Source organism: Oreochromis aureus, linkage group 10 (genome assembly GCF_013358895.1).
Source record: "Oreochromis aureus strain Israel breed Guangdong linkage group 10, ZZ_aureus, whole genome shotgun sequence".
NCBI lineage: Eukaryota > Metazoa > Chordata > Actinopteri > Cichliformes > Cichlidae > Oreochromis > Oreochromis aureus.
In genome coordinates this window covers 24,511,248-24,522,779 of record NC_052951.1, presented here as the reverse complement: position 1 = coordinate 24,522,779, position 11,532 = coordinate 24,511,248, and the positions used below count along the sequence as shown (strand labels likewise).

Sequence of the window (11,532 nt, the reverse complement as noted above, 5' to 3'; positions counted from 1 at the left end):
TCAAGGACCAAATAATCAAAACACTTTATTACAACAGTCAAAAACACAGTAACACATCAAAGGCATTTAAAAAAAAAAAAAAGAAAAAAGAAAAAAAAAAGCTTGAGATCTGTGAGGTGCTGCCACTATTGCAAACTACTTCTAGCACAATAGCTCTCTCTGGTGGAGGGAAACTATATTGCTGCACAACAAACTCAGCTTATAGTTTGTCCACAGAGTTGGAAGCTGGAAGCAGAAAGGAAAATTAAAGCCTTTAAAAAAAAAAAAAAAAAAAAAAATTATAATCAAAATGTCTGTTACGTTAGCTGTAAAAATGCAGAGTAAGACCATGACACTTGACCAAAAAAAAAACAAAAAAAACTGCACAGGACAAACAAATATTCCTTTAAGAAATGGTAGAAACTAACTTTTTTTTTTTTTTTTTTTTTTTAAAGAATAGTTGTTTTTTTTTAAAACTTTTTTTAATTTTTTTTTTTACATAAAACCATATAAAAGTTTAATTATAAAACTTTACAACACAATGCAATATAATAGTACCCATTTGGTCTCAGTTTAATCTGCTGCACTGGAAAATGTTCAAAGGAAAACAAGACTTAAAAAAAAAAAAGACAACACTCTTCTGAGGGATTCCCACCTGTAGAAAGCCTGACCTTAAAAATCATGAGATTCATACAAAAAATACCACTAATTATGCAAAAACACAAACAATGTAACAGTTGGTGAAGCCATAGATTGACAGCCTGAAAGTGCCTAAAAGTAATGTGAACTTCAGAATTTTCTTTTTAAAACTGCTGGAAACATATATATATATATATGTATTTATAATATTTTTTTGTCAAAGAAGCTGCACAAGTATTCATAAAAATGTTTGAAAAAAAAAGGGGGAAACTTAGAGTCAGACTGTGAAATGGCAGCTAATGAAAGTGAATCCATGCCTCTTGGAATCTGAGGTTCTGCTGGTCAGGTTGGGTGGTAGTTGGTCCTTGCTCCCCTCTCGTGGTTCTTATAAATGGGTGATAACATTTCCAGGAGATAGATGTGATGGTGAAGCTTTAAGTGTAAAAGTATGTCAGATTGTCATCGCTATGGAGTTACTTATCCATAAGGTATGATAATCACTTCAGTTAAGTTTAACTGCAGCAGGTGGAGCCAAAGAACCGCAATAATTTTTTTATTGTTTTGTTTTTGCATGCACATTAGCATTGCTCGCTACTATGTGTTCTAAAGCTGGTGGATTTATGGTCACCAGTTCAGCGGCTGGATCCTTCAGATTGGCTTGTGTCCTCAGCTTAATGTAATGTCACGTGACAGATCTCTTTGAGAAGGACTTGGTGACCGTTGTAAAAATGCAGATATTGAAGAATCCAGCCTCTGAACTAAGAGACAGCTACTGTCCTACTGAGGATAGGGGAGGGGAGGGGAGGGGTCGATGCCTTCAACTTGCTCCTTTTTCTGTAACATCAAATGAACCTCGGGGGAGGGGGTGTACATAAGACTGATGTCAGCTGATGAGGATGATCGTAACGGCTCTGGAGGAAGCTGAGGAGTGCAGGGGTTGTTGATGCGAGCAGACCACGGCCATCACTGGGTCTCCGTTAGCACTTTGAGAGAGAGTCCTGCGGCCTTGGCGGCCGACAGCACCGACGAGCTGTGCGTCTGCTTGCTGGACAGTTCCGGGTGTGCGTGGGGGTGCTTTGCTGCGGGCGGGCGGAGGTCGCCGCGTTTGCCGGCAGACTGCTCCGGAGTTAAGCGCGTGTGTGAGAGTGCATGCGCTGGCGGAGACAAGGGGAGACGCGCCGAAGGGGAGGTGGGCGGCGGGGAGCAGCCCGGGGAGGGGGGCCGCTGGTGCTGGAAGAGACGGTGTCGGGCGGGAGAAGGGGACGGGGGAGAGTCTATAGCACTTAAATCTGAAGAAGTTGGGCTGGGGCAGCCTCCTCCTTGAAGGTAGCGAATGCACTTCTTTTTCCTCCTAGGAACAGTCAGAGAGAGTTATCTGTGAATAAAGTGTGGATGGTAAATGTCAGCAGGCTTTAGTGAAGATGCAACATTCACACTGAGGTCAATGAGCAGGGACACAAATGGACACAGTGAACAACAGCAGTATGTGGATGTCTGTACATGAAGGAGGTCAGTTACAGAGCAATGCAAATGCCACCGTTTGCACATTGTGAGTCTCTGTGCATTTATGGCAAAAGGGTGGTTTTCTGTTAGACACGCAATGTGCATCACAACAGTGTCAGATGCAGATTGGCTTACTACAGCGTCAGTCTGTGTTGCTCCAGGACGACAATAGCAGCTGACCAGTCGTGCTGTTATTTAATTCAGTTTTGCTTATATAGAGCCAAATCACAACAACAGTCACCTCAAGGTGCTTTATATTACCAGGCAGAGATCCTACAATCAAATGAGAGCCTTTGAGCAAGCAGTTGGCAACAGTGGGAAGGAAAAACTCCCTTTTAACAGGAAGAAACCTCTGGCAGAACCAGGCTCAGGGAGGTGCAGCCAACTGGTTAGGGGTGATGAGACGGAGACAGGATAAAAAACACACTGTGGAAGAGAGGCGGAGTTTAATGACAACTAATGATTAAATGCAGTGACGTGTAAGGATATAGTGAGAGCTTCAGTGACAGGGATTTGAGAATGAGGGGAAAGTTTGCTTTCCTGCTAGCTTGTCATCTTATCCTTAAAACTGGAAAGGTCTCGTGTTCCCTTCCCATATGAGATGGCTGAGGGATGTCATGAACCATTGAAGTTAAGAAAGCTTAAATATGCTAGTTGTGTAAGACAAGGGCCCTGTTTACATGGGAATGTCCATAACAAATGTCTTTGTATCCAGGTTTGTGATAACCAATTTTTCTTTGTTTATGCTCGTTTGTGTGCGCTGCTGTTTTAGTTGTTTGTCGTTCTTCTTTTATGCACCCCTATTCTGAAATTGTGTCATTTATATTTAAATGTTGACTGCATCACATTAGAACTGAATCGCAGAGCAGGCTGTAAGGGAGCCTTCATCCTTTCAAAAGGGAGTTTTTCCTTCCCACTGCCACCAAATGCTTGCTCATGGGGAGTCTGATTGTTAGGGCTTTTTCTCTGTAGTATTGTAGGGCCTTGAGGCGACTGTTATGTGATTTGGTGCTATATTAAAAAAACCAAAATTCAAACAGTACTGTATAAAATCTGATAAAGAGAAGTTTAAAAAAAGAAAACACAAAAGTCAGACATTATTTTTTATTGTTTTTGTAATTTTTCTTCTGTTTTCAGTTGAAGTTTTTAATTTAGCTTTAACATAGTGTAATTTAAAATAGCCCCTTTCATCCGACAGGCTCGAAAAGCCCTATTGGTCAGTTGAAATGATAGTCCTGTAGCAACACTAATATGATGTCATAGGAATGACAGCAGTACAGTTCTAATCCCAAGTTTGAAAAACTGAGATATATTTAAAAAAATAAAGAAAAAATAGATAAAGATAAACATCTGAAACAATGTTGTGCAGGAAATATCTTTAACTTTGGTCCTTGGCAATAGAATAGTTGCAGCTGACCAGGGATGCATATAAATACTGATAGAAGGGAATCTACATATTCATATCCCTTCTGAGCATCTTAGATTTAACCCCTTAGTGATCCCTATTAAAATGAAAATAAACCAAAACAAGAAAAGCCGAATAAATCAAATTTAAATGAAAAAATTCAAAATATAATAACTCTCATCTGAATTGTGGACAGTTGACCTTTTGTGAAATAAAGCAACTTGTTGAAATCTTTAAAAAGATTTCATTTATGAACTCTTCTCGCACCTTTATGCTAAGCTAAACTCGTGAACGTCTGCTTCTATAGTTGATGCAAAGGCTATAAACCTTGTTGATCCTTTCATCCTCACAAAATCCTGATAACTGAGACCAGGGAATACCACTCGACTTTGAAATTAATTAAAAAAAAATCACCCCCATGATTATATTAGTGCTATTAGCATGAATGAATGAACTCCTTTGATTAAGGATTTAACACACAGAGCCTGCGAGTCGACACTTTCACTTAACCTAAGCACCACAAAAGTAGTATTAGAATTGCGTAGCGATTAGTTCGGAGTTTCAGTTTTCTACTTCTTTTGTTCTGAACCGAACGTATTACATGTGTCTAATAGGCAATCAGCAGTAACCCTGCTGTGCTTTGTGAGGTGTTATACTTAAAAGCAGACTTGTGTACCGCTGAGTGCAGCATCAAAGCAGTTAACAGGATCCCATGATCATTACCAGAATATGATATGAGTCACCAGGTTTAACCGCAAGGAAAGGCGCTAGGCCATATTTAGAGAGGGAGAGAGGGAGGAAGAGTGCAATAGAAAGTGATTTCTAAATGTCAGAGTTCACCATCAAAAGGCGCCCGTTACCACATCGCATGAATGGAGAAAGTTGAAAGCAGATGGGCATGAGAATGCCGTCAAAATGCAAAGCTGCAGGGAGCGCGCTAGTGTGTGTGTGTTTGTGTGGAGCTGTGGTGATAAGGATTTGCTCTAACCACATTCAGCCCCCTTTGTTCTCTCAAAGCGAAACAAACTCACACACACACACATTCAGATTTCCATGACGTGATGGTGGGGAAGACGACAGGGTTTCTACAGTGCTGTGGTGGTAGAAACTTTTTCTGCAGAACCACACAGATCCCTGACTCCTGCACCAAAGCCGTTGGGCTGCCGTGCACCGTGAATCCTGGCGCGTCTCAGACCCGGCCGTGCGAGCTGCTGACGGGCCCGCTTCTGATCATTTATCTTGTGCCGCTGCCATTTGTCAGCTCTTGCTGGGGAGAAACGCATCCGAGGGCGCTGCAGTTTTGCGAATGGATTTAAAAATAAATAAATAAAGAAGACAAATGAGCTGCTCTGGCAGATAAATAAAACAACCGGTGAAGCCGGCGTACCTGATCTCTAAATAACCCCTGCGCACCCAGTTTCCTTTTACTTTTATAAAACACCAACTGCCTCGGACTAATCCAGTGCTGACAGAGGGAAAAGAGGGAAATTCCCAGCTTGAGTTTAGAAACGTGGCTCCCGACATGTTTTAATGATTCCAATATGGCGACCTTGGAAACAGAACATCTGTTTGAGCTTCTTCACTCAAAGAAATATTATGTGGAAGTTTGACCTTTGACAAACGGGGATGATATTACAATTACATAAGGAAGGAATACTGCTCAACCATCTGTCTGTTTGCTATTACTGATTTTAATTCTCCCTTGACCTGCGTGAATAATACTGTTTTTTTGTTGGGTTTTTTTTTGAAAGAGAGCATTTTAATGAGTGGTATTCCCCTTTAACCTCTAGCCATTCACTACAGAGGGCCTGCTTATGCAAGGCATTATGCCAGTGGTGCTGAAGAACCCAAACTAACCTCGATGGTCGGGGTGAGACATCACATATATATATTTACAGACTTAAATATAGGGGTGGAGTGACCGGGGTGTGAAAACATGTCTCTAAAAACATTTTAACTCATGTGACACCTCTATATCTGCATGTCTGACCTTTTACCTGCAAGTAAACACACAACTGAAGCCCAACTAAAGTTAGCATGTTTCGCTGTTTGCTATATATTAACTGCATATGTATGGGTTCTATTTGCAGAGCAGCAGGTTAGTGAGAGATGACATGCAGACCTCAAACACGAGGAGGTAGAGCTCGTCTTGGCAGGTATAATCACAATAGGGGAGGGGGCTTGTCTTCATTCAGCAGTTTACTTGTTGGACAAATGAAAAGGCTGAAAAAAAGGCCTGGAAAACAGAAAAAAAACAAGCTTGATGGGATTAATGAGATTGATGCCACCTCCAAGACTGCTCTGCCTCCTACGGCATCAGAGAGACACGATGCACTTGAGCGGTATGAGAAGAAAGATGGGGGAGTCATGAGCGTAGCGGAGCGAGTGGGGTGGATGGTTGGTACACACCTGCAAGGACCGCACCAGTCCGTTTGTTGGTTGAGGCCGAAGCGAGCCCGGCATTTCTTAGGAGAGCCCGGGTCTGAGCACAATGCGTGGCATGCACAGGAAAAGGGGAGGAGGAAAAGCAGAGGAAGAGGGGAGGAAACAGGTTAGACGACAAAAGACACAGACAAGAAGAAGACGAAGAGAGAAACAAGCTCGTCAGGGCAGGACAAAAGCACCGTTTGTTCGGAAAAAGCCATCAAGTAAAACTGTTAGTAGACGGTTACGGCACAATGCGACATTAACAACCAGCAGATTAACCACCCAACACAACTTAGTTAAACATGTGGGTCAGTTAACACACAGAGGAAGAAGCAGCCGTGCTGTCACACTGTTAGTACTGGACTTTCAAGGGTTTTCAGTTTCTAAAAGGACGCCCAAATCGAAAAAATATATATTTTCCAGTTTCTGAAACATCTGCTGAAAATACCCTAATGTGCACAAGTCTTGAGCCACCCCTCATTTCTTTATATTTTCTATGTAAAATAGGAAAGACGTGCAGAGATTTACTTAAATGTGCAACCATATGTGAAAATACAGTCTATAAGACACAAACAGAGTTAAAGTCAATATTTAGTATGATCACCTTTATTCTTCAACACAGCCCTTAACTCTCTTAGTCAAGCTTTCTTGAAGCAGTCTTCAGGAACAGTTCTCCAGGCTTCCTGAGGAATAGTCAGAGCTCCTCTTTGGATGTTTTCTGGCTTCTGTCAAGATCATCCCAAACCGCTTAAATAAAGCTGAGGCCTGTGCTCTGTGGAGGCCAATCCATGACTAATAGTGCTAATAGTGTTTCATTGTGCGTTTTTCTATCCTTGTATGATTTTACTGCATTTGCAGTGTGTTTGGGATTATTGCCATGCCAATCGGACAATTTCCAGCTGGTATTGCATAGTGCACAGGTGTCGAACTCCAGGCATCGAGGGCCGGTGTCCTGCAGGTTTTAGATGTGTCCTTGATCCAACACAGCTGATTAAATGGCTAAATTACCTCCTCAACATGTCTTGAAGTTCTCCAGAGGCCTGGTAATGAACTAATCATTTAATTCAGATGTGTTGACCCAGGGTGAGATATAAAACCTGCAGGACACTGGCCCTCGAGGCCTGGAGTGGATCAAAACCTGGCGGTACTACTGGACATAGTTCCACTCGGACAAGATCCCCGACACCACTGGCTAAAATGTAGCCCCCAACCATGACAGGGTCTCCACCGTGTTTTACAGATGGATTCATCACTCCATAAGACCTGTTCCCACTGATTTTTAATCCATTTCTTGCATAATCTGGTATACTTCAGCCCTTTCTCCCTTAAGAATGGCTTCTTGACAGGCATCCTTTCACTGACACCATTTGTGATGAAGCTTTGGGTAATAACTCTGTGTTTGGTGTCTTTGTTAAAACCACTTAACCCTGACCTATCAATCTTTCAATCATAAAAAAGAAACAACAACAAGAAAAATCTCTGAAAATGTTCAGGTACAAGTTATGGACTGAAAAGAAAAACACTGAAAGACCTTCAGAAAGCCTGGAGAGCTACTGCTCAAGACCACTTACAAAGAAATGAGGGATGGCTCTGGACCTACACAGTACTGTAAGTAAATATACTTTGCTGTTACTGCACGGTAAAATGAAGCATCATGCCAGTTAAGGCAGAGCACTCAGGTCGCTCTAGCACGAGCTGAGGGGAGACCGAGGCTCTTTTATCTGCCGCGCATCGAGAAGACGCCGAACATCCATGGCCTTCTTTAAAACAATCACAAAAGTGTTACAACCTCTTATCGTCTCACCTTTGATGCCATCGTGCCGATGCTGTAGTAGCTTTTATAGTATTACCACAAGCACTCAAGTGGTTTACTTGGGACGTGGATAACTACCACGTCTGCATTCTCAAAACCGAACAGGTCAGAGCTGAGAAGCTTGTTATTGTTCATACATGGCGGAGGTGGAAAAGGGAAAATGCTAGTCATGCGATAAGAGTTTTTGATTTCCTTTCTGCCATGATGTCTGACTTTCTTTCTTTTTTTTAAACTTGGAACAGCTAAGATCAGCACAAAGTTTTGCACACTGGGATTCAAATGTTTGTAATTGAGGTTACATGGAAAGCAGAGTGGGTGGGTGGTTTGACGTTTGAGACACATCCTGCACACCGAGATGCCGTGCCGCACACAGCGCCAACGCAAACTCAAGCTCGACTGAATTCTCTGAAATCCAGAAGTCTTGGCACTGGTCATTTTCTGTGTGTGTGGTTTTTAAAAAAACGTTTAACCATCCGTCAGACGAGAGCAAGGAAATCCATATTTAGAGGTTTACCTGTGTTGGAGTCCTGCTGCTTCTCCCTTTTTCTCCTCTTCTTCTTGCCCTGTTTGAGGAGAAAAAAACAAAACAAAAAAAAGCCAAAGAAATGAAATGAGTCTGACTCTTGACTGCACTGCTGACTACCAGCAGATCTTCCAGCTCATTTGGCTTATCTCAAGCAGGAAAAAAGTTACGTGCAAGTGTCTTAGATAACTTTTAATCACCGTGTTCGGCTTGCATTTCTATCAACTGAAATCTGCACAGTAAAGAAGCTGAAGGCCTCGTAAGTAAAGGGGGGGGAAACGTGAATTCAGATTAAAGCCATTGTAAACTCCTAACTGTTTTCATATTCGTGTTTGCATTTGTTCCGTGTCCCCAGGCTGATTGTAATGTGTGACTGTTGAGGTAAACATCAGAGCTGTTCACACAGATCCGGTGATGGTGAAGTGAGGCCTCATATTTGGGTGCGATGAAGGATGTGGGTACAGAAATCTACCGCCTACGCTTCGATGTCTAACCCTCCTCGGCTCGCTGTCAGCATTGTATATGTGGTTACTCCTCTTGCAAGTGCACCATTCTGAAGCTTCTTAGTCCGTGGGCGTACGTGTGTGTGTGTGTGCATATACTAGCCTATATGTAGTATAGTAGTGTATGTATTTTGTTTTTTTTTGAGTGGGGGAATTGGAGGAGAAACCCTCCACAGGTGCGTGGGCGATATGTGGAACTTCTCTTCCTGTTTTGCTAGTAGGTCCAGTGGTTTGTTTTTTTTTAACTCAGAAGGAGAACAGAGGGCAGCGAGGACACTTGGTAGTTTGTTTTTTTACATTTTTTTATTTTCCAAATGCAACAGACGATATTTAAAGCTCAGTCCTAAATAAACAGTTTGTGGACTGATCATCAAGTGGCCCTTTCAGGCTCTTTCTTTACAATCCTGGACTTGGTGATCGATTCAAAAGCATTTTGGAGTGTGTCGTGTCACTAACAATATATCCCAAGAATATTTTTACATCCTAATTATTTATCCATCTAGACTGCTCTGATTTGAGTTGCACACTTTTGAAGAAATTCTCTTAAAAGTAATGGAACTGCAGACTAATCCACAGTGCAGAAGGAGAACTGCATCTGCCTGTGTTGAGAACTCACGACAGGATGTAAACACTAATGGTGACCCCCTTTTTTAAACTGAGCATCTGCAAGCTGTCTCTGGCTGGCGGATGTAGACAGTGAAAAGAAAATAGTTCCTATCTGAAAACGGGGTTTTGCTGTTTTTGCTCTCTGAACACCTGGAAGCAAGTGCAATCTGGGCAACTCAAGCCAAAACAATCTAAACGGGCTCCAGTGGAAAACACATATTTGAGTTTGAGGTGAACTATCCCTTTAAATTCTCCAAACTTGAACCGTATGCCTATCAAAAAGCCACAGAGTGTGGATTATGCTTAATTACAGTGCTTAGAATCGTGACATTTAAGAGCCATTTAAGAGGTGAAGACAATGTTCAAAGCTCCGTGCATACAGCGACGGCTCCTACACCTGCGATCAGAGAGTATTAAAGCTCTGGTTTACAACACCTTCACAACAGCATGAGGGTAATTTCTGAGTGCAGAAATAACGCTCTCCGGGTCGCCTCGCAACCCTTAATTTTGACATATGCGGTCACGAGGGTATCTTCTTGTGCTACTCTGTTATCTGTGTGACATGCAGCGCGAGTTTAGATGTTTCAAACATGTTAGAAACCACAGTCCAGATAAAGTGTTACCAAGTTCCCACGCCTGCCTGCCTGCCTGCAGAGTTCAGCTCGGTAACCAATCACGTGTAGAGAAGCAAGAGAGTGCAGGCACAGCAAAAAATAAACAGGGCTTTCCTTCTTTCAGAACATCCACAACCTTCTTTACAGACGTCTTGCTGTGTTGCTACAAAAATGAAGGTGCTGTGTTTTAAAGCTGTATATTAAGGCAGTGAGGCCAGCCATGCAGCCCTGCTCTCTGTTAGTCGAGCAAATGGGCTGATTTATACCTCTGTGTGATTTAGTGTTTCAAAGGTTAACATACTTGCAGCTGTAGCTGCTGCAAAAGCGTAGGCCATATCCATAACTGACCAATCAGATCGGCTCGTGTGGCTGCCGCTGCGTGCGTGCGTGCGTGCTGTCTGGGAGGCTGACGTGGGTGAGTCACTCAGATTTTTTGTTTTGTTTTGTTTTTTTGGAAGGTGCATGCAAACTTTGCAACAGGAATACCCACAACCCCTTTCATGCAAATTCTCACATTAGTTTTTTTTCTTCCCCCCACCACAGAGGTATAAATCCACCATAAGACGTGTCCCTACCCAATCAGCTTTATTCTTTTCCCCTGCGACCCCGCTAAGGCCCGCCTCCTGCAAGAGTTCAACAGCAAACTGAGAAGTCAAAGGCACACAGCAGGCCAGAAACTAGAATGCATGCACCACATAAGTTTATTTGTTGTATTTAAGAACAGTGGCATTGAGGGTGTCAGAAACAACAGATTTCATGAGACTGATCCTGTTCTTGATTTCACTTGCACAGAAATCACACCAGAGAGCAGGTTCTGATTAAATGGTTTTCTCCTTACAGAAAACAAAGCGTGAATAGCTTCTGCTGATTCCTCGCTTTTATTTTAATGTATCTGGAAGCTCAGATTGGTATAAATCAATGACCCAAGAATCCAAGGGGAGGATGTTATTTCAGAAAATACCATTTGCATCACTAGAACTGCAGTTTTAGAGGGGTTTTTTTTAGGGGGTGGGGACATTTTTTTTCTTCCAATTTTCTTTTTTGTGTGTAATTCAGCACAGTTTTCAGTGCATTTTTAGAGCTCGCCACAAGAAATCACTGTTTTCCGTAAACTGCGGTAAACCAGTAACAATGGAAAATGATGTTCACTGCAGATACTGCAACATTCCCTGCCTTGCACACCTTTATTTTTCCATTTTAAAAAGTGGGAGAGCTTTTGCATATCCCTGCTTTTGTTTTCAGTCGGCTCAGGAAATTAGTCATATCGGCTTGTTTTTCTTCTCACTCTGAATAGGCTCATGAACACAGGGGAGGGAGGAATAAGAAGAACATGTTCTTACGTAGTTGTCCCTAGCAGACCAAGTTGGGTAGAGCTGCATGTGCAGTTGTCTTTCCTTTCTGGCCAGCTCGTAGTACTTGGCCTGTTCCTCCCGGGTCAGTGCATGCCACTGGAAACACACACAACAAAAGGAAGGTCAGTATTTTCACAGACTTGCCTTCAAACAGTTTTTGGGTTTTGG

The 11,532-nt window shown here is 42.4% G+C and overlaps 1 protein-coding gene across 11 annotated transcripts in view; it reads right to left on the bottom strand.

The window, feature by feature from the left end:
• Positions 1 to 10: 10 nt before the first annotated feature.
• tcf7 (transcription factor 7) overlaps positions 11 to 11,532 on the bottom strand; it is a 73,876-nt gene continuing 62,354 nt past the window's right edge. For 2 of the 11 annotated variants that reach the window (XM_039618025.1, XM_039618027.1), the window contains 5 exons: positions 11,353 to 11,460; positions 10,588 to 10,635; positions 8,281 to 8,329; positions 5,936 to 6,008; positions 11 to 1,969 (listed from right to left, as the gene is read on the bottom strand). In XM_039618025.1, the coding sequence (XP_039473959.1) occupies positions 1,582 to 1,969; positions 5,936 to 6,008; positions 8,281 to 8,329; positions 10,588 to 10,635; positions 11,353 to 11,460 (666 nt within the window). In that variant the 3' untranslated portion in view covers positions 11 to 1,581. Of the gene's footprint in view, positions 1,994 to 5,648; positions 5,763 to 5,935; positions 6,009 to 8,280; positions 8,330 to 10,587; positions 10,636 to 11,352; positions 11,461 to 11,532 lie in introns of all 11 variants that reach the window. The other 9 variants (XM_039618028.1, XM_039618026.1, XM_039618030.1 and 6 more) reach the window with 7 other exon arrangements.